Raw genomic sequence first — 24300 nt, forward strand, 5'->3', positions numbered from 1 at the left:
CTTTAATGGAAGTAATAAGTAATTAAAATGGAATTGGAATAGTAGACCCAAGTGTGTATTTTAAGATATTTGATGCGCAGATACAGCCGATATTACTGTATGGGGCAGAAATCTGGGGAATACATACATTTTATGAAATTGAAAAGGTTCACCTAACAGCTTGCAAACGTTTCTTGAATGTCAGCTCTCAAACACATACTGCTATTGTATATGGCGAGTGTGGAAGATATCCTCTCTGTATAAACGCATTGTGTAAAACTTTAAAATATTGGTTAAAGGTTATTCATATGCATGAAGATAGAACTCCTTTGAAAGTGTACAAAATGCAAATGTATTACGATAACTGTGGATATAAGACATATGCTTCATATATTAGAGAAATACTTTTTCCACATGGATTTGGTTACGTCTTGATGTCTCAGACAGTTGGTGATGCAGCTTCATTTGTAAATAGATTCAAGACTGTTGCAATCAATATGTTTTTCAATCATGGAAGTGTACATTGAATAACAATTCACGATACCGTATTTACCGAGAGTTTAAAAGTCTGTTAACTCCAGAAATATATTTATCATGTATCTTGGACAAACAGTTTCGAAATATTTTGATCAAATTTAGATGTGGGTTATTAAAGGTTAAAGTATAATGAGGGAAGATGGTTAAATGTTGAGGTTGCAGAACGTAATTGTCCATTGTGTAAGCTGGGTGTGGAAGATGAGTATCATTTTATTGTTATATGTACGGAATATAACTCCCTTAGATTAAAATACTTGCCATATGTATATCAGAAACAACCAAACTACTATAAATTTAAGTCCCTGTTATCAACAAATAATGAAACACTTTTAAGAAATTTATGTAAATATATCTTTCATGCTTATAAAATCAGAGCAATCAAACTCCAATAAATTTTCTTTAAACCACACATTTTTCCACTTTAAATGTTTATAAAGGTGTGTATATATGTTTATATTAAATATTATATTTATACTGACAAGAAATCTATTTGAACAAATAACACGTGTATTATTGATATGTATGCCCTTTAAAGTGTATCTATATTTGTAAACAAATGTATGTATGTTGTATATGGGCCTGTGGCCTACATACGGAATAAAAATACTTGACTTGACTACTGCCTGGTACCCCTGAAGCACGACTAACCGCCGATATATTCATGATAGGATGCCGCGCTTTGTATTTGTTTGTCTGATGCGTAAGTAATAAAATGGCACCAGGTGACAACCTGGACATTGTGCTGCAGAGTTTCAGAGGCGTGAAACGGACATAAACATGATAACCGACGGATGGACGGACAGACGGACGCGCTCATTATCAACTGTACCACATACCCGGGTTCACTAACGGACAGACGGATTGATAGCGGCGGGCAGACATGTCTGACAAATAAGCTGTATCCCGGCAACCAATCACTTTTGAGGAAGGGGTGTGGGTTTTGGGTGGGGATTCTGTGTCCCCAGCATCCCATTCTTGGACCTGATGGGACTGGACGAGCTTGTTGGATTCTGTGTGACATTACTTCCAGTTTGTGTTAAAGGCTGTAAAATCTGCCTGCCAGGTTTATTGGGACAGTTTAAACTGACTGAAGCGCCAGACAAATAGCCGAAAATGAGTGAAAAACAGCCGTTTGGTTTCACAGAGCCGCACACAAAGTGGGTGTGGTAAGGTAAACACAAATTCTTGCCTCTGCTTTTCATGTACTATACCCATATCTTTTTCAAAGGCATGTGAAAATGTCCATTCACCAAGATAAACATATGTGTCACGAAAGAAAAATAAAAAAACCAAACGGACCCGAACTCGGCATGTTCGCATTTCGACTACATCCCCATTCGCCTACAGTCTTAAAACAACATTTCATGGTCTGTTGACTGTTGATTACGCAATGGTAAGCTAGTGGCACCCCCTATGATCTAAAAGTGAACTCTTCTATATAGTAAGGTGGTCAACCTTTGGTTGTTGGTGGTTTATAGCCTAGTTTTAATTGGTACGAATGCATCTATTGGATCTACTCTCTTCTTATTTTAATTATGGTCAGGTTGGTTTTATTTTCAAAACTGTGATATATACACCTATTTTACTGTCCTTTGTCGACAGATATTTTAAAATGATTACCTTGTTTTCATCGCTATATGGCTGTAATATTGCCGGCGCGATGTAAAATTTTAACTCACTCACTCACTAGTTGAAGTACTAAAGAATTTAGTTCTGTTATTTGTCAGTTATTTATTTATTCTGTTATTTGTCATTTCCCGATCACAATGATATTCACATCATATCACAAATTCACATCATATCACATTAGTATTAAGGAAGTTAACTTGTGCAGATGTCCATTTAGGAGATAAACATACTGTGTTGGAAAATTAGAGGTTTATAACAAAATAATAATAGCTCTAACTTTGAATTGAAATCCCTATATGTATAGCGTGAGGTTTTAAATACAAAATTTAGAGCTATGATAATTTTATCTCCATTCTACCATAACCACCTCTGAATGACTTTGATTAACCACAATCCAGTATTTACTGACGGCATGGTAGAATCTCACTTCAACTTGATAAGGTGACCAGCCGCGACGAGGACCTAAAGGGGTGATCTTCAGAACAAATGTATTATGTTACCTACGAATACATAAAAATACCAAAATAGTTCAAGCGTTTTGAACATTTGTGATGTGCTTTCTTTGAATAAAATTTAAGGTGTAATGATTTTAGTGCAATTTCTATTTCCATCAGTGAAAAGACATTGCTACTTTTCGAAAGACACAGAGACCAAACAAAGAGAAAGCCTTAAACTGGTTGTAAACAGTCTTTATTCACATGTCCTATGCATTTAGATAAACAATTTCCAAACTGTTCGATGTTTTTAATATACCAGCCATGATTTAATGTGACATATATAAACGTTTATGAAATACAGGGAATTATGCAATATTTGTTTCATTTTTTATCTCCCACCCAAAATTTAGTTTTTGATGCATTTTCAAAAAAGTTCCTCCTGCCGAAAGTTCCACCCGTTGACTGCCAGATGAATACGATAGATATGTAACAATGATTTGTTTGTGAAAAGAACACTAAGTGGTGCTATTTCACTTACACCAAACAAAGGTACCAAAATGGTAAAGCTTGAGGTTATAAAACATGAAAGAAACAAGGTATGGCTTCAGACTTTCTATAGTCATTAACATATTGTGCATGCAGAACAACAGTGAATTTGGATCTTTGGCAACACACAATCCATCTAATCACATGATGTACAAGGTATGATGTTGGTATTTGCAGGCAATTCAGAAAATGAGCCTTCAACTTCACTGATCCACCAACTTGTCACTTTTAGAGATTAGTGATGGCAACTGATTTTCATAAGAGGCAAATATGTTGACTTTACATTGGTAAAAGAATTACAAGGTGCAAGCATTTCTACTTTGGACACCTTATACCTAGCTGTGTACACTTTTCGTTGGAATCGAAAACATATCCTTATAACAACAGTCGATCAAGATGTAGTGTGGCACTGACCAGTCAGTCAGGTTAATTATAAGAGTAGTGGTGCAATTTCTAATCCCAATTAGCCTACATTATTTTTGTATGCGAAATGGGATGTAGGCGAATTGAGATGTAGGCGAAGAGAGACTAAACCCTGTTAACTACGTCACATCTGAAGTAATTATCTTATCTATACATAAAACTTTCTGGAGGATCGAGGAAAAACTGCGACCTTAGTAACCTTTAATATTGTGGTTGTGAGCACGAACAAATGGTTGCTGGGCTGTTTATTCGTGTGTTTTTACTACTGCTGTCGAGAAAATATGTCAATTTCGCTACAAATCAATTGCCGCAGAGGTTACTGCGGTGTGTCCTCCAGATTCAACAGAATAAGGACTCCAAGTCTAGAGTGCTCGGGGCTCTTTTGGGGTTATATATATTATCTTGGAGACATATATTTTTGAATAAACATTATTTTAGTCTACTCTACAGAATGTACACTATCTAAAAGTGAAGGGCGCCGTGAATGTTTTGAAATCTCGGTGATAATGTGATGGCTATTGAAGTCTGGAGGCGTACGTGACGGGTAATGAGGTTGTGAGCCCCTTTGATGTGGTATTGTAGATGCCGATGACGGCGTGCTGTACACTGGATGTCAATGTTTTCCTGAATGTTGGTTGAAAATGGGTACCCGGTGGGATAAGTAATATCAGTATTAACCTTCAATGGCTTCACAGACAGCTTAGGTTATCCAGGGTAATAATGTCCATCATGTTGGATATGCAAGTCTGTAGTGGGGGTGGGTGGGGCCACTGTTATAACTTGACCCATTAATACTCTTTGGAATGGCAGTAACAAGGTTTCAATGTTGAAATTTAGTTGGGGTCTCATTGTTGCAAAACATTGCAGATAAGTAAAATATTTAGATGTATGCTTCCGAATTATTTTTGATTATACAGTCTTATCTACTCGAGCTTTCTTCAATTACATACCAAGACAAATTACTGTGTACAGCTGTAGTGTGATGAATTTTTGCATACATCTGAATATGAGCTAAATGTGTCTGAAAACAAAAGCAAACCCGCAATGAAAAGGGTTTCATTGTCTCGTCCGTCCACAATATGAACACGTCTATACAGTCATGTGTTCGGATAGGGTTTCTGTGTTTGGTGTCATTGTTGGATGTAAGTATATACCATGGTGGGCACTGATTTTATCCTCTCTTTTTGTCTACAATTGATCTTGAACTGTTTTCATAAACGTTTTTGTACATAAACTATACAAAAAGAGCCGGGAGGGTAGTTTTGTTTTGAGATGAAACAAGAACATAAACGAGAAAATTAAGTGAATTATGTGACAAGAACATTTATAAACAATTCAAGCTCCCTAACAACATTCTGACATTCCTGAAAGCACGTGACCTCACCCTGCACGTGCCAGAGGTTTCAGGAATCTGAGATGGTATCCAAATTATGGTCTAGTTTTGATTGCTGGTGGCTTATAGGCCGTTTCTGAAAGTAAGTTAAATTGTGTTAATAATATGGCTATTTACATATGTGACATATTTGCTTTGAAATACAATGATGTACTTAGGATTCACTCTCACCTTGACGTTGATTGACTCATCAGAAGTCTGCTTCAAAGAATTAGAGCGCATGTGACCAACAGAGGTGATTTTGCCCATGTGACATTGACTGCATGTTTCGATTTTGATTTGAGTTGGGTCACCTGTAGCTTCTAGATCACATAGGATCCGTTGTACATGGATAAATGTCTCCAAATGGCTGACAGTGAACTAGGATACTGATATGTAAGAATAGAATAAAAATAGCTGAAACAAATGACACGTTGTATGCGCTAGGTATAATTCAGCTTAACTTAAAGTTTCAAATTCTATTTTCCCAGTATAACATTTCTCGTTACGTTACAAGAGAATTTCCCATTTAGTTGAGTCCAAAGGGATTTCACGTTTACAAAAGCACTTCTCGTTTAGTTGATAACAGGGGGATTTTACGTTAAGTTGATTACAAAGGGGATTTCAGGTTTAGTTGATTACAAAGGGAATAGTACGTGGTCTTTAAGGTTAGTCAATGTGTAGGTAATTCAGTTACGTTTCCAGTACAAATGAAGATAAGTGTCCACATTGCACACTGAAATAACCATTCCATTATATGTATCTAGCTTCACAGTATCACTTATCTGCAATGCTTTCTCCACGGCGTGGTTGACAGTTGCATGGGACCTGCACTGCGGGATCTACAATGCATCCTTAATATGGCACAAGAGAAGGTCAGTCTGTCCCTATCCACATTTTCAACAGGTAGAATGATAGGGGCTCTACTGTTCTTGAAAATACGAGGCCGTTTCAACACCTATGGAGTCGCAGCCACTACCATAACAATTTCAAGTTGTCTTTTGGCTGTAGTCCCTGTAGTGCCTTCATTCTGGATGTCTCTTGGGATATTGGCTGCAGCTGGATTTGCGGATGGAACTACAGTGCATGGTAAGACTATCGCTCCTTTGTCCACATCCATAAAAGGCTATTGCATTGCACACCATATTGCTTACACAACTGATAAACATTGGAATGATCTGTAGCTCACGCCACTCGTATAGAAATAACTTCATGACAATTCAACATTCTGAGAAACATGTATAGAATTAAAGTTCAAATAGGAAATCGGAAATAAATATTTGCATAATGCATGGAACTGGGGGAATGCTAAAATTTAATATATTGCTTTTCATCTCCGTCTCTAAAAGCCCTTCAAGCACATTTCGTTTGATTGAGGACTGGCTTATTTTGTGAGAAGTTTCTGTCTATGAAATGACATTTTGTTTGCTTTTGTCATAAACTCCTTCTCTTCAACCAAATAACCACTTGTGGCTTTTGAAATATAGGAAATGAAACATCTGTTAGATAATCATGTGTCGTGCTTTACAAGGTGCTTCCTTTGATTTACAGCATAGGTTGTCCTCTCCGGACAGTTGAGTAAAGAACACGCTGCATCAATTCACGACATCAACCTTGCCATGTCTGCAGTGGATTTTACAGGACCATTGGTTATCTCCCTGTTTCTTCGCGATACCAACCATACAGAATCAATCTATGCCAATGGCAATAGAACATTAACCTCAAAGAGCATCAGTGCAGAGTTCCAAGACAATATTTGTGATTTTAAGTCAGATGTAATGTATGGGCTTTTCGTTATTGGGTGCCTAGGAGTGTTTGCGTTCACGAGTTATGTACTCACACTTCGGGTATTTCAAGAGGAAAATATCCCGAACGAGAATCAGCCAGAGGAGAAGAGTGTGACCCCAGTCAACACCCGTGATGTCATGTTTTTATGCCTTATCATGTTGTATACTGCAATCTGTGGGCCTATGATCTTTGTATATGGCCAATACTTACCAACGTTTGGCTTTCATAGCATATTATACCAAAGTACCTGGCAGGTGACACGAATATTCTTATTATTCTATGCCTGCATCATGATAGGCCGTTTGCTTGGTATGCTCAGCAGCCTAATTGTGTCACAAATTGTTCTCATTTATGTCTGCACAGTTGTTGGTATAATGGTGTCTGGCATGCTCGTATGCGTATCTGAAATAGATACAGCATGGTTGTGGGTAGGAACAAGTGTTTTAGCTGTGGTGTGTTCCCCTGTGTTTTCAGGAGTCCAGACATGGGCTCTTGAGGCTAATGGACATACCACCATTTTGTACGGGATTGCATCCATAGGGGATATGGCGGGATATTCTGTGTTGAGTCTTCTGACTGGACAACTCATGGCATACTTCTTAGTGAAAGTGTTAAACTATCTTATGCTGTTTGTATCTTTACTGCAATTATTGACAGCACGAAAACAGGACAGATTAGATAATCGTGGCTATTCCTCTATGCAGTGAGTGAGATTATATGGAATTGCTTTAAAGGCTGTTGGTGAATGGTCGATGTGATAAGAAAAATGTATCTAACATTGTCGTGTACTTAGAGATTGACCTCCAAATGATTTCCTCCTTTATGGAAGAGTGGACGAATTGAAGTTCAGTGGTCAGTTTAGCAGAAGAAATGAGAGTAAAAGCTGCGATTTAGTTTAGACCATTTACCATTTAAGTTCTAATGTTGATGTCTTGAACTTGCAAAAATATGGGGAAAATGGTTGGCCACTGTCGTTTTCTTTGTGCATGTTGGCGTAAACCACCAGATACAAAACATAGTCTATTTAGGTTTGGTCTTAGCTAGATAGTAGGTTTCTACGGTTGCCTTGAAAATTCTGGAAAAGTTATATTACAATATTGTGTCAAGACGTTTTTGAATACTGATGATTTTATAACTGTAAGAAATCACTCACTTATCTTTTCATATATCAGTCATACATCTGTCTGGCAACAGACAGGAAAGTATTATACTTGCAAACTTTCAGAGGCTTAATATGACTGGTTCTTTAGCGTTCATTAAATCAGAAACGTGATTCACCCTTTCACTTCATGAGACTGGCTAAAGTGGCATTCTACCATGACTTCAGTAAACACTGGATTGTGATTGGTTAATTAAAATCATTCAGAGGTATATAATCACGTTATACAGGTCTCTGATTTTCCGTGCGCAATCACTCATGGTTTACGGTAATGCACTATTTTTGTCTGCCCACCAACATGGCGGACACCAAACAACCTACCGATTACGGCGATTTTGCTGTCGGAAATTACACATATGTCTTTAAAGATGGATTTAGCGATGAAGGGCTCGACTCACTACTTGCGTAAATCACAGCAATAGGTGTTTATACATACAAAAGTACTTCGAAAGCATGGAAACAAATATTAAGTCGAACGAGATGAAAACATCGCCTGCTTTCCGAATAAACATTCAGCAAAAACAAATATGTTTACGTTGATTCTATGTTATGTCAGAATAGATCCAGCAATAGACTGCTACATAATTTCCGTGTTAAATTTATTATCAGCTTTCGTCAACGATATCGCCACTGATCTTGATCCGGTAACGGATGCCGGAGGATGCATAAACATCGAACGCCGAAGAAATTTTAATGCCTTCCGTCCACATAAATAAACAGTTGGGTTATCAATTCAAACAAAATGATATTTTGAAATTTGTACTGTTTCAAATTTAGCGGTAGTAAAACACAATTACAGAATCTGCAAACCGTTCTGTTTAGCCCAACATATTTTTTTTCTAAAAGTATAATATCGTTGAAAAAGTTATTTAGCTTAGTCATGATCCCTCTTATCCATTACACTGCTTGATCTAAAGTAGTCTATTAAAGTATAATTAATTACCTTACCGTGTTTATGCCAGAGGTACACCCTCATGTCCTGATCCATCCTTTCGGAAATATCACCACAAATCTGGCTCTTTGTCAACAGACTCGCGAACATGCCAGCAAATCCGATTCAATTTGAATTCACTACACTTTGAAGCCACTAGGTCACAAAACACTTTCCAAAATGTAGAAAATAATATCCGTAGAATCGAATTTGAGCACAAAGTATGTAAGAGTCACCACAGCTGTCCCACGCAGACGTAGAGGTGCGTGAAATCGTCAAGTTGACAGGGCGCAAAATTCAACAGTATCTAAATTCGGTACAACACGGACTTCTCAAAAGCGCCTCTACTCTTAAATTTTGTACCAGTACCAGTAATTAGATATCAAAGACTATCTCAGTCATACAATCAGGTTAACCTTGCGCAAACTGTCAAAGGCTCTCCTGTCGCATCTTTCCAAATTTGCACGTAAATGTAAACAATGACTTCCGAGAAAAGGTCAAGGCCATGAGGTTGCTGCCATTATTCTGGTGGGGAAAGGGTCTACGGTGGAATTTTCAAATGTGAACCAAGCTTTTTAAACTTATTTGATATATGTTTTCCAACTTATCAGTTAATGATTGGTGATTGATGCATTAAAAAAAAACAACGTGATTTGTTATTACTGAGTATGGAGTTTGTTAGTCATTGACGATTTGCCACCAATCACCCCGTTTCGGGCGATGCCACTTAAGACTGGAATGCGAGGCCGCTTCACGTATTGACTCGTAACCAAAGAAAGAGCTCCACCTGAAATTGTTCATAAAATTGTCATGGTAGAATGGAGATAAACCTACTGTGTTGGAAAATCAGAGGTATATAACGAAATTATAATAGCTCTAAATTGTTCATTTAAAACCTCACGCTACGCGTTCGGTTTTAAATGAAATTTAGAGCTATTATAATTTCGTTATATAATAGCTCTAAATTGTTCATTTAAAACCTCACGCTACGCGTTCGGTTTTAAATGAAATTTAGAGCTATTATAATTTCGTTATATACCTCTGATTTTCCAACGCAGTAGGTTTATCTCCTAAATATGCACCTAAATGACGGCTTTTATCACGTTCATGTCAAACGCGCCCTACAACACAAGTGGCTTCGTCATCATGTCAGTCGGTTCGTGACAATCACGTGAACAACATCAATCATCAACAGAAAAAGAATAATCCCTATGTTCATGGTGGTTTTGGCATAATAAATATCCATCCACCAGCTTGAATTAACTAAACACATGTTATTGCTTTGTAAGCATATTGGAGCTGAACCTAATCAGCATCTCTGATGTAGTTAATAGGACAATTTAAACATACAGAACAACAGTCATGATGATATCTGATATTTATATTGTCACAATGTTGTTACAAGTGTGTTCAATTACATATTTTGTGTTTGGGTTTAGCGTTTGTGTCCAGATTCCTGCGTTTGTGTTCGGGTTTTAGCTTTTGCTTACATCAAATTCTTTGATAAAGTGAGGACACTATTGATTGTCTATACCCATTGCGTCAATGTATGCAAAACTGTACATTGGATTATGAAATGCATGCACAAAATAATAAATTAATTTCAATGTTTTTCTATGATATGTTACTGAATTGCATTCAAACCAATTAGAAGACAAATATGACCCCATGTGTCTCAAGGGGCGGGTGGTAGTCTATCGGTTAAAGCGCACGCCAAAAGTGAATGAGTGAGTTAATAATTAACGTCACATCGGCAATATTTCAGCAATATCGTGACGAGAAGAATTTATATTTCAATATTAAAATCAATACAATTGAAACGTAAAAACCTGTCATCGAAGGACAGTGAAACTAAAAGAGTATCACAGCGCTTAATCTAAAACTAGTACGCCATCATAAAAAAATAAATATCTGTAGACAACAGTACAATATAAAAACGGGCTATAGATCACCAGCAACTGAGGCTGATCACCATACTAGGGGCCATGGGGAATTACAGTACATGCTACCTGCATCGACCCTAGATGGATTTATATAAACTCTTCAGCACCTGGCGATTGCAGTCAAAGTTAGCCAAAATTGAAATGACAAAAATTAAATACTACAATCAAAAGAAAATCTGGTATTTTTAAATTTCCTTTGAATGTTTCGTGACTTACGTACCCTCTCAGGAGGACAATACTTTTACACTACTTTAAGCCCCCTTGAGGATACAGCCACTAACAGTCTAAGATACTAATATAATAATATAAACTACCAATCATTAAAATACACCCATCTGCAAAACATATTAATCAAATTTTTCAATTAAATCAATTTTATTAAAAAGACCATAATTAAATGAAAATTAACAGTAGTAAAATATCCTTAACAGGTTTTACATTGAAATCCCTTTTGAAGGAAAAATCAACACAGTGAGGCTTGACAGTTATTCTCTCATCGCAAGGGATACAAAACGGAGGATCCTCACCTTTTAATAGGTATTCGTGATTATATTTTGCATGGGCAATGTGACATCGTCGCATAATGACCTCTTCAAATCAGGACTGATAGCCCAAGTGGGTATAACCAATATAGGGTTTACTTCATGTAATTTATTGATACCTACTTGGATCTTCCACTTCTTCTGCATCAGATCACGGATGTAAGATCTTATGACAGCTGTACAGAGTATGGCATGAATAGCAGCAAAATTGGCCAGCTTGGCTGGGTAATTAACAGAGGACGATGTCGAATTCGCCAGTAGCAAGATCATTTTATAATTTAATAATTTCAATTAAAAGTGCATGTTCAGAAGACAAACTTTTAATAGCCTAAGGCAGCAAAAAGAGTATATTATGTATTGTTTATATTTCAGAGCTGTTAATGTGGCGTTTGCTTCTGCTGTAAAAATAGCGCTGTTATCCGCTATTCTGGAAGATATTGTTTTGGATCCATAATGACAATGGCACAATCCACTGCGCCACAATGCTTGGACCCATCTGTAAATAAGGATTTGTATGTATTATATTTACTTTTTTAATTGATTATATTCCTGTTTTATTGTAATTCATTAGTTTCTGATGTTTTAAAGGTTGTCTGTGCTTGGGCAACTTCTGGATTCACTAATTGTCAAGGAGGAGAATAAAAAGGAGGGAAGGAGGTGTATTTTTTAGCTCAATGCCAGCAGCAGAAAGGAAAGGTTTGACTCTTAGTCCCAGAGGCAGACTAAGAGAGACGACTTCTTGTTGTACAGATCCTCGTAAAGAGAATTATTAACACAGTTATATGTAGGGTTAGACGTGTTAGAATATAGTTTAGTGATATATTGTAAGGACAATTTGATACGGCGTTGGTTAAGAGAGGGTTCATCGGTCTCGGCGTTGTGACTGTCAGCATGAGATGTACTAAAAGACCAAAGACCAAGTCTTAGACCTTGATGATGGACAGAATCTAAAAGTTTAAGATCGCTGTTACCGGCTGTACCATATACAGTGGGGCCGTAATCGAGTTTCGAGCGCTTGAGAGATCGAAAATTAGACTCATGAACTTGGCCCGTAACGCCAAAGACATTGATTCCGGACGTGTACAATGTGCAAAGTTCTTTTAGTGAGTGAGTGAGTTTAAATTTAATGCCACGTCGGCAATATTTTATTTAATATAAAATAAATAAACAACGAGCCTCGAAGGACTATAAAATGACTAGTGTATCACATATGGTGTTTTCAACTAGCATGTAAATCTAAAACTATTTTACTTGCGAAGAAAATACAATATATAAACAAGCTATAGATCTCCAGCAGCTGAAAGTAGATGACCATACTAGGGACCAGAGGGACTTACAGTATAGTTTATACCTGCATGGACCTAAAGTACATTGGGGGTGTCTCCCGACTTGTTTTACTGGTATATCGCTAACAGCGACATAAACCAGTATCATATCACTCATGTGTCGCAAACGATGTTAGCAAACGGATTTGAGAAATATATCTACTTTAACATAGAACGTCAGTAAAATGATTACTCAGTCTTGATTCTCCTAAGAAACCAATTCCGTTTTGTGTAAAGGGAACATTAGCTGTGATTTTTTTAATGAAAATCAGTGATGACACCAGGTGTTCGCGATAAGGGTAAGCGTGCCCGGCCCTGCTACCCACCATTCACAAAACGGGCTTAATATAGAAATATTTTGGTCTGATGCTGCAATAGCCTTCCTGCCATGCGACGATCGTCTGAAATGAAACCAGACGATAGAGTGATCGATAAACCAGAAGTCTAGTCAGATAACTTGGAATTACGATTGCAGCGTAGAAGACCATATGTTGCGATGCTCATAAGTAAATAAAAACCCACGACTGGAATTGAAAAAATAAATAATATCGACAGACGGGTTTGAGTGACTGATTATTATTCCAAACTTTATGCAGCACATTTGTCATGGATCCACATGGTTGCTTATTAACATTTTCTTAGAATTATAACCTATCAGACACACAGTATGACTAACAAATTATGTTAATAAGAGGCCATGGAGTGCATACAAAAACGGACCAGATGACAAAAAGCAAACACATTCTGAAAAGGTCTTCATTGCCTCGTACCATCCACAAGATGAGCATGTCTACACAGACAGGTGTTCGGCTAGGGTTTCTGTTTTGATAGCATTGTTGGATGTAAGTATGTAATGGAATCCTCTATTTACTATACACAGAATGTATGAACTGCTCCCTCACAAGGCTTTATACATCCTTAGAAACAATGCTAAAGGATCCCCTGTCCTTTCATATTACTCTTGTAAGTCTCTATCTGATCACCGATGCTTGTCCATACTGCACGCATAAGTAACAATTCCATCTCATTTCTCATTTTCATTGTTTCTCCACAGGGCGTGGTTGACAGTTGCTTTGGACCGGCACTGCGAGATCTACAGTGTACATTCAACGTGACACTACAGAAGGTCAGTCTACTCCACCCTGTCATTACAGCAGGTAGGGTGTTAGGTACACTGCTTTTTTTGAAAATCCCAAGTCGTTTCAACACCTACCGAGTAGCAGCCACTACTATGGCCACAACGTGTTTGTATGTTTGCTGCTGTGCCTATCATCCCCATATTTTGTAACGAACTAGTCTTGTCTGGCGGAGTTGGACTGGCCAATGGAATAACAATATATGGTATGTTCCAAACGCAAAGAGACAAAATAGTGAAAGCAAACGATAGTTTTCATTGGTAATCAGTGATGACATCTGCCACTCATAAAACGTTAGAAAACGTGAGACTATAAACAAATGAATATTATGTGGAAGGATACTGATACGTACCAACTAAACTGTTATCTGACATATCATTCAGTCTCCACTAACAAGCGCGCAGCACCACTATTTTGTAGCGCTCTATTGAAATATCCATATGAGCCACTAGTTATTGTTGATTTTCATGTAACAGAGTCAGATCTGTTTGAATGAGAAAAGCAATGGCAATGTTTCCACAATTGTTTATTATACAGTTGTCTGGAGTAGGCCAAACATATGACATAATGCTCTCGCCAGAGCACCCTTTGGTATACATGGACAGTCTAAAATCGCATCTTTAATCAGCATGAGCCAGCTGGCGACACGCTCTGTATTAAATAAAATATATAGGCCTTTTTCCTCGAAAACTTTATAGCAATGACAGCAAATAATGCGATACGGCTATTACAAATGTTGTGTGTTTGAGTGTAACTGAGTGTTGTTAATTAACACTTATTTTCAAAGACTCTGAAGGCCTGTAGAGAGGCAAAACCTTTTGATTTACCCATATTATGTAAAAACATTTCATGTTTACAGTTGGATAATGACAGGTTTTGCTTTTCATCTGATTTTAATGCTACCCAGGGAATCCAGAATTAATGGAAACGGACCTTCTTCACTGCAACACTCTCATCTTGCTTAGTTCATACAACCTGATAACAGCTGATAACATTTTATACATGTCTAACAAGAACCCAGAAACGATCGTCAATGACATATTATACCAACAGAAACGTTACACTTTATCTGTACTACAACAAACATGTGAACTTCCCGCTGAAATTACACTTACAAGTTTGTGGGGGGACTGTGATCAAAAAGGGTAGATATCAACACATTATGGTCATCATATTTCCTTTCTGGTATACAGGGTGCTCCTTGATTTGTTGTTTAGCATGGATGTTTGCAGAGTTAATAGAATGCATTTCTGACCTAGCGTTTCTGGTTGTTTTTTTAAATTTAAAAAAAATGAATCAATTAAGTGTAAAGCCACATCCAAATGATTTATGAATATAGATCCAATCTGTAGAAAACACATTTCTGGACTTACATACATATTTCATGCTATTTCAAAGCACCAAACGCTCTTTGGCGTTTCTGTTCAATGGAGTTAGTTTGAGAATAGACCTAGCAACGGCCCCTGTGATGGAATTGGTGGAAAAGTCAAGCGCATTTCATCAGAGTGAGTGAGTGAGTTAATATATAACGTTGAATCGGCAATATTTCAGCCATATCGTGACGAGAACATTTGATATTGAAATGAAATATATGTATATTACAAAACAGTAAAACAACTAGAATATCACAATTACAACTATAGCTAGTATGGAGAGTTAAAACTGATAGCACTATTTGGACAATACAATATAAAAACAAGCTATAGATCGCCAACACCAGAAGGTAGATCACCAAACTAGGGACCATGGGGACTTACAGTACCTTGGCTACCTGCATGGACCCTAGTTGGAGTTACACCATCCCTTCAGCTGCTGGCGATTGTAAGAAATGTTAGCTACAATTAAAAAGACAAGAATGCTACGTCTAAAAATCCTGGCAAGTTTGAATTGACTTTGAAAGTTTGGGGACTTACGTACCCTCTCAGGAGGACAATATTTTTACGCTACGTCAACCCCCTTTGAGGGTACAGCCACAAACAATCTTAGTTATTAATATAAAATACCAACAATAAAATATTTAGCTATTTACAGATCAGTCAACAAATCTAATTCTTTTAAAAATTCAACTATTAAATGATAATTAACATTATAAAAAAGATCCTTCAATGTTTTGACATTAAAATACTTATCCCTTGAGATGGAATATTCAACACAGTCAAGCAGGACATGCTTGACTGTGATTCTTTCATCACAAGGGATGCAAAACGGAGGATCTTATCCTTTCAGTAAATATTCGTGAGTATATCTAGTGTGGCCAATGCGACATCGTCGCATAATGACCTCTTCAAATCTGGACTGACAACCCAAGTAGGTGTAAACAATGTAGGGTTTTATTGCATGTAATTTATTAATACCTACTTGGGTGTCCCACTTCTTCTGCATCATTTCATCAGAAGCTGGAAAACAGATCATGTAGGACGCAAACGATCCTTTTCTTTGGCTGAGCAGAATCAGAAGGCAATTAGATATATACTAGGCACATGAACAAACTGTGCATACAAAAATTTAAAATCTAAATTTATCAAACCTGTGTAGACACATAAGGATTTAAACTCAGAGATTAGTGACATGTATCCAACATGCATGCACGTGCCACGTTCCGTGACATCAGTGGGTTCGTCCTTGAGACGTGCAATACGTTGTTGCACGTGCATTCCGGGAGAGAGAAACAGAGCAAATGAATGCCACACAATACTGTCACTTTGGAAAGCTCAACCCTTGCCCTTGCGATCATTAAAAAAATCAAACGGCTATTGAAACGCATATCATGCCAAGGCTCACGTCTGCACAACGTCATGCGGCCATTGGGATGGTCCGTGGGGGAATGTCGCAACGACAAGTGGCTGCACATTTCCACTGCCACCGGAACACCATTTCTGCACTGGTGAGACGCTACCAGAACACAAATGACGTCATCGATCGGCCACGTTCTGGACGTCCATGTGTAACTACGCCAAGACAGGACAGATGGATGAGGGTGACCCATCTTCGCCACAGGTTTCAGACTGCAGTGATGACTGCCCAAACCATCCCAGGTCTTCGCCGTATCCACCCCAACACAGTTCGACAACGTTTACGTCATCACGGGATCAGACCACGACGTCCCACCATACGGCCTATCCGGACACTACGTCATCGACAAGCTCGCCGAATGTGGTGCCGAAATCATGTCCGCAGACCCTTGTTTTGGTGGAGAAATGTTGTTTTTACAGATGAGTCCAAGTTTAACATTTCCCATAGTGATGGACGTCAACGTGCCTATAGACGCGTGGGAGAACGTTATGCACAGGTTTGTGTCTTGGAGAGGAATCGCTTTGGTGGTGGTTCCGTGATGATTTGGGGTGGAATAACAGCACGCCAAAGAACTCCTGTGGTGATTGTTCAGGGCAACTTAACTGGTGTGGGCTACAGGGATCAGATTCTTCGACCTGTGGCAATTCCTTTTCTGCAACGTCATGGCCTTGGGTTAACATTCCAACAGGACAATGCCCGCCCTCATACGGCAAGGGTTGCTATGGAAATCTTGCAACACCACATTTTTGACTTACTGCCTTGGCCTGCAAATTCACCGGATCTCTCCCCGATAGAGCATGTTTGGGACGAGATGGATCGACGTCTACGCCGTCTTCCTCCTCCGCCAGATGACGTCCTTGACCTTGCAACAGAACTTGAGAGAATCTGGCGTGACATCCCACAAGCCTTCCTTGCACGTTTGATAGGCTCTATGCGTCGTCGATGCACTGCTGTTCTCATTGCCGATGGTGGACACACCCGTTATTGAGCATGTGACATGGTCGTTTGACCCCTGTCCCGCTTGTGGACTCGTGACGTCATTGTGATTGACTTTTCAATTGAAATTCACCCGACTTGTTATGGTCTCATGATCCCTTCATTAAAGTTTATATGTACCTTTGACATTGTTATCGTACTTATCAACTGGGATGATATTTGGACAATGCACATTTTCTTTATGTGGCTAGTATATATTTCATTCGTGGGCAGACTATGACGCAACAGCTTGACTACTGGTCAAGCCAAACAGTGAAACCAGTCAGTGGTTCAATGACTGTTTATGCCATACGGAGTTAAGCAGCTGAGGAGATCACGGTGGCAGTTGGCTTGAGAAATCTTTGCTTATATATGAATTGCACGAGGATCACGCTTCAAATTGCTGAAAAACATGTTCAAATATCGTGCATGTAATCAGCGGGGTTTGGGCGTAAAGTCTTGTTAAGAATTCGCCAATTTTCAGAGGTTAATTTATTGAATTTGTAAACAGTATGGAATATCTGGCAAAATTTAGTTAAGAACGGTTGCTTTAACTAAGACTAGTGGTTATATTTACACAGGTGAGTCTAATCTTTGGAAAGGAAGTATAGTAACAGAGACGTCTCAGTGGAAGCTGAAATGTTCAGTAGCAAAAATATCCTGAAGATAATTCTTGTCTGAAAACATGGACTGTTATGCTAAATCAGAGCATTTCTTGACACATCGTGGAAAATACCATTGTCTTCTTCAAAATACTTGCTTTGAACATTTTACCAATAAATTACATATTTCGTGCGTACCTGAAGTACTCTAAAACACTTAAAATCTTTTGTCATAACTATTTTACAAATATCCTTCGCCCAACTACCTTTCAACATTTATTTTGCTACCTCACCATACCAAAGTCCGGCTGATGTGTCAGAAGTTAGCCCTTCATGAATAACAACAAGTGCTGTTGTGCTTATTGTGCAAGATCTGATCTGATGCCAGATTCTAACTGTCCATATCACTTGAGATTATTTTATGCTAATGTACATCATATATGCATACTATTCTGTTGTATCCTTGGTTCTCCTCTCCAGTGAGTTGAGTAAAGAACACGCTGCATCGATTCATATCATCAACCTGGCAATAACTGCAGGACAATTTGCAGGACCATTGGTTATCTCCCAGTTTCCATCTGACAATGTCTATCATCTTCGCAGTACCACTCACAACGGATCAATATATTATTACACCAATTCAACATTTGTCTCACAGAATAACAGTCTACATCCAGAAAAGGAATTCTGTCACAGTTTTAATTCTCCTGTAATGTACGGATTTTTCGCTATAGCTGGATTAGGATGGCTTCTTGGTTCTTTCTATTTACTCGCACACAAGTCGTTTCAAGATGACATAAACACGAACGAGAACCAGCTCAAGGAAAATGGTGTCAGCACAATTAGTATCACTGACAGAATATATTTATTCATTATAATGATATACACTACAGTCTGTGGGAATATCTTTGTCTATGGTCAATTCTTACCAACGTTTGGCATTCACAGTAGATTACATGCAAGTACAAGAACAATGGCAAGTATGTCCATTTCATTTTATGCCTGCATGATGATTGGACGTTTTCTTGGCACATTGTGTAGTCTATTTATATCACGATCTGTACTGATAAATGTCGGCACAGCTGGGGGCATACTGATGTCTGTTACATTATGTACGTATCCGAAATAAAAATCACATGCTTTTGGATAGGGACTAGTATTGTATCAGTGGTTTGTGGCCCTGTCTTCCCGGCAGTTCAGACGTGGGCTCTTGATAATAGTGCGCTCAGAAAAGTATTGTATAGTATATCTGCCATAGTGGTTATGATAGGATATGCTGGCATGTCTCTCCTGACTGGACAACTGATGTCAACCATCTTTGTACAAATGTTAAACTATGTGATGTTTGTGGTATCTTTAGTGCAACTTTTATCAATTGTGTTATTATATTTGATAATGTGTAAAACTGTCAAATCACAGAATCAAGGATATTCAAATATTGAGTGAGATTGTTCGAGGTGATTCTCGTGGTATAGGACCTACCCCAAAGCCTGTGCTGGCCGTGTGAAGTGACTGACATGATCAGACGGCCAGGTTCAATGGCGTTATTGATTGCATATCATGACGACACAGTTCAGTCGATACCTGTTTGTGATACGAATTACTGCATCAAACGCTGTTGTTTTGAGATCACTACAATGTATCTGACATTTTTCTGGTTTAAGGAACATAATGGATTTTTCCTTAGGCTATCAGTATCCGTCACTTTGAACATTGCACTGTTTTGTCTCTTTCGACGTATTAACTGTGATAGTAAGTGTAGCCGCCATATTAAAAGTGCCGCCTTATGAAATTTTGTACAAAAGCTGATCAAATCAAACCGAAAAATCATCGAGACAATCTGAGTGATTCTATTGCTACTCAAGGAAGAACTACGCTGACTATGAAGAATCGCCATCCGACGTGTGTGTAAGTGACAGAGGATTGTCTGTTGCATTCACTAACAATGTCGAGAACATTGGCCACTCGGTCCTTCTCTGTCTTTTGTCAACTTGAACATTTTCAGGTCTTAACACATATGGAAGAGAGTTTTTTGTTGTCGGTACTTATTGCTAATTATTTTGCTCTGGTTTCTCTTTGTTCAGGCCTCTATTTGTTAATCTCCATTGTGTTTATCAGCGCTAATTATCTGTTGGGTGTTAGCGTCCATTCAGCGCTAATTAACTTGTAGTACTGGCTTCGAATTGTTCAATTGGGTCAACCTGCATCTTTGTTGTCTTATTACTTCTGTTGTTCTTACATGTACATATATATGCTGTCTGCCTCATACTATTCATTCGCCGGATGAAGGAGTAAGGATATACTCCCAAACGTTGTATTCTTCACAATATTTTAGATCGGTATTCGACCTTCTGCAAGAAACTTGACTGTTGTCCCTAATTTTACGTTTTATGTTCCCTCTTGTTTGTGTTTGCACCGAGACCTAATGCATGCGCTAGGCTATATATTGTAAATCGATTCGTAAATACGTGTTAGCGGGCTTCACACTCTTGACTTCTTTAAAGAAAGTAGTCCGTATTATAATATTGAAAATATGTACGTTTATCTCTCTTAGCTGGGTTTTAATTTTGTGTGATGGTTTTATATTGTACAAAAAACTGTAATTGTGAAATGGATATATAAAGGAATTCCATGAAAAATAACTTGGTATTATAATGGACCTGGTTTCGTCACTATACGGCTGAATATTGGAAATACGGCTTTACATTTGAACTCACTACTCACTCACCATTGTGTTGTTTAACGCCATGCAGCAATAGTCCAAATGTTTTTGACGGCGGACTGCGAGTTTGGTGCAAGCAAAGAAGTGATTTACATATTTTGGCGTTAAACGCCATATAGCTATAGTCCAGCTGTTTGACGGCGGGTTGCAACTTATCGAGTCAGGAGCAAGGAAACCGGTGACTGAGATCATATATACGTAGAGAAACAAACAGAGGAACACAGGAAAATTCAAGTGTTGCTTTGATATTTTCTATTTACATCATCAGCTTTGAATAGCGCTGTGGTGATGAAAACTGGAAAATAATAAAGGTACGCTTAAATTTTCCTGTGCTCCTTTATTTGTTTCTCTACGTATATATCAGAACGAACCATTCGCATGTGCATAAGTAGGTTGACTTAATGCATCGTACTGAATTATGCTCTGCATTAACGTTTGGATATTCAACATTACATTGCCCCAAGCAACCTTTTATTGCGTGAAGTAGCAGTCGTCTCGTAAAGCTCTGGGTGAGAATTGATGTTCAGCAACATGAACCTCACGGAAACAGATCTTCGGGATCGGTTGAATCATGCCATTACATCACAAGTTTGCAGATCGCTAATCATGCCAACAACCACAACAATAGTCGATGGTTTGTTTGTTTCAGCAATAACAATTGCTTGAATGTCAACTTACTGAATCCCGTTGAATTAACAATATAATGATCAATAATCACAAAAGATCCGGGTTAGAACTGATCTTCAACCACTCATGCTTGGCGTAAGAGCCGACTAACGGGATCGGTTGGTCAGGCTCCCTGACTTGCTTGGCACACGTTATCGTATCAAAATTGTGTAGATCGATGCTCATTCTGTTGATCAGGGAATTATCTGGTCCGCCATATAGCTGGGATATTGTTTGCGTTAAACAACAAACCAACCAACTAAATCAACCAAGCTTGTTTGCCATATTTTCGGTTGACCTTGAACCTCCGTGCAAACACAAATTACATTTTATTAGAAAACATCCTTTTTTAAACTTCCCTTCGAAAATGTATATACTATTTTCTGTGATCATATCGAGAGGTTCAGATTTTTAGTCTGTACTTTCTAAGGACAAATATAACAAATCGAGGAAATATAATGGTAATCCTTTAATATTAACAAAAACATCATATTTTATTCCCCTTGCTAAACTTTAACGCAATGTAAATCACCTTTACTTGGTTGTCTGGTCGAGACTCGATTATTTACAGACCGCCGCCATATAGCATGGATATTGCTGAGTGCGGAGTTAAACAACAACCAAACCAATATAATGATTTGGACCTCCACTGTCCTCAATCGCACTATGACAGTGTGAGAAAAAGCATAACACGAGAGCACAGCTCTTTTCTTGATGATTTAAAAAAAATATTCATCCTCTTCGGCATGCACGTTCCGAATCGTAGTTTGTGTTCTTGTTTCAGCAGATGTTTGAGATTGATTATGATCTGGTTTGAGTTGCAACAGCAGATGTGCGAAAATGCTGAATGAGATTCACTGAACTAGTTCTAAATACGTAGACACGCCAGTTATTACATTAGATTTGATTATGAATTGTAAATATCTTCTGGTTAACGTTCTGTATTTACCAAAGGAATGCTTCATTCATTCATTCATTCATTCATTCATTCATCGTGCAAATGTATGAATACGAAATTTGGCCACAAGCTCTCCTCCCTTACGTTGTCGTCGTGTACGCTAAACGCCCGCATATCAGAGCTACACGAGTGTTGCTGGTGCTATAAGTCTAATGATAAGGAGACACATATTAAGAGACACGGATCTACTGGGCGCAGCGTGGTATGTTCCTGTTGTTGTTTAGATCTGTATTTAGCAGAACGAGTTGAGGTGAGGTGAGGTGAAGTGAAATTGGGTTAAACGTCGTGCTTGAGAATATTTCGCTCATATGACGACGTGCATGCATGTGTATGTGTATGTGCGGCTGCTTGTACTAGCCCAGACTGAAGCTGGTTTTATAGTGCTAGCCCACCGAGATACCATGCCGCAGTGAAGCATGAATACCCCACTCAGACACATTATACTGACTCCGAGCCCACCAGTCTTTGTTGTACCCATTAATGCCCAGCGCCAGGCAGGGCCCAACAAGTACCATATTTTAACGTCTATTGGTAATTACGCGGTCGGGGATCGAACCCGCGACCTTCCGCTCTCCCGGCGGACGCTCTAACCACTACACCACGGAGGCGGCCGCAGAACGAGTTGAAGGTGGAATGGTTGAAATAATTTTTCAACTCAACCTGACAGCCGGGCTGGTGGCCCATAAATGTTGCCTGCCCAACTTGAAAGTTGCCTGCCCACTTTTTAATTTACATTTTGCAATAACTGACAAAACAAACACATATCATTCATAAATCAAATTTGTATTGATTAGGCAACATATTATGAGTGAGTGAGTTCATTTTTATTCCACACTCAGCAATATTCCAACTATATGGAGGCGGTCTGTAAATAATCGAGCCTGGAAAGCAACTTATTATGAACAATAACTTAATGAACCATTAAATATTTACAACCTGTGCACTGTGTGCTTATACAACTTTGAGCTAGATATCAATGTCACAGTCAGAGTAGTCACTCGAGACAACAGATTCTTCAGAATCATAACAACTATCATCAGAACTGTCAGAGTCCTCTACTGTTGCCTTGAGAGCTGGATCTTGCAGTTCTGTTTCATTCTCAACATAAACAGTATCATTGTCATCTTTAGCTGTGAGAGTGGTGAGTTTTCTTTCTAGGTGTCGTGTTCTGCGAGGTTTTACTCGCAACCAATGATGGATGGCCTGAGTTGCATCGTAATCTTCCACCTCTTCAGAATTTAGTTGGACTGTCAAGAGATTTGACACTGTGGAGCTGCTCAGTTTGTTTCTGATTTCCGTTTTGATAATTTTTAGCTGAGAAAATCCACGTTCACATTCTGCTGTGGAGCCAGGTAAAGTCAACAGAAGGTCAATCATGTGCAGACAATTCTTGTGTGTCTCTCCATAGGTTTCCCACACAACATTCCAGGACAGTTCTGAAGGCTTGTGACTGAAAATAACGATATCACATTTTATAACTGAATGAAGGTTATCATTTTACTTTAGGCAGACTATATTCAAAACCTTACTAACATAAACATTTCTTCTTTACTTTCTTTAGTAATTCAACATAGCTGATGTTTATTTCCCATGTTAGTTACAAGCATCCATACTTGACAGTTCCCTTTTGAACATACCTAAACTGTAGATATGAAATGCAATGTACATCACCAAGTGTATATAAGCCTTTGCATTCATAGAGTGAGTGATAACCCTGAATGATACTTTCCACAGCATGCATCTTGTATTTGTCTATAGAGACTATAAAACACAAGTGCACTGTAATTGCTGATGTCTATACAATAAGAAGAAGATAAATCATGGCCTGCAATTGTTT

The 24300-nt window shown here is 38.3% G+C and overlaps 1 protein-coding gene and 1 long non-coding RNA gene across 2 annotated transcripts; one reads left to right on the top strand and one right to left on the bottom strand.

Moving 5' to 3' along the window:
• Nucleotides 1-13291: 13291 nt before the first annotated feature.
• Nucleotides 13292-19926, top strand: LOC124255191. Its single transcript, XR_006892636.1, has 3 exons — nt 13292-13453; nt 13666-13952; nt 19782-19926. It is a non-coding gene; the product is annotated as an uncharacterized LOC124255191 (long non-coding RNA).
• A 3304-nt stretch (nt 19927-23230) lies between these two features.
• LOC124255192 lies at nt 23231-23996 on the bottom strand. The gene has a single exon (XM_046689031.1). The coding sequence runs from the start codon at nt 23838-23840 to the stop codon at nt 23430-23432; it is 411 nt and encodes a 136-aa protein (XP_046544987.1). The 5' UTR covers nt 23841-23996; the 3' UTR covers nt 23231-23429.
• Nucleotides 23997-24300: the final 304 nt, after the last annotated feature.

This window comes from Haliotis rubra, unplaced genomic scaffold (genome assembly GCF_003918875.1).
Source record: "Haliotis rubra isolate DU_JTF1 unplaced genomic scaffold, ASM391887v1 Scf597, whole genome shotgun sequence".
NCBI lineage: Eukaryota > Metazoa > Mollusca > Gastropoda > Lepetellida > Haliotidae > Haliotis > Haliotis rubra.

Bases quoted from the DNA above. Each gene is read 5' to 3' on its own strand.
- LOC124255192 (XM_046689031.1), bottom strand. From the start codon at position 23,840: ATGATTGACCTTCTGTTGACTTTACCTGGCTCCACAGCAGAATGTGAA.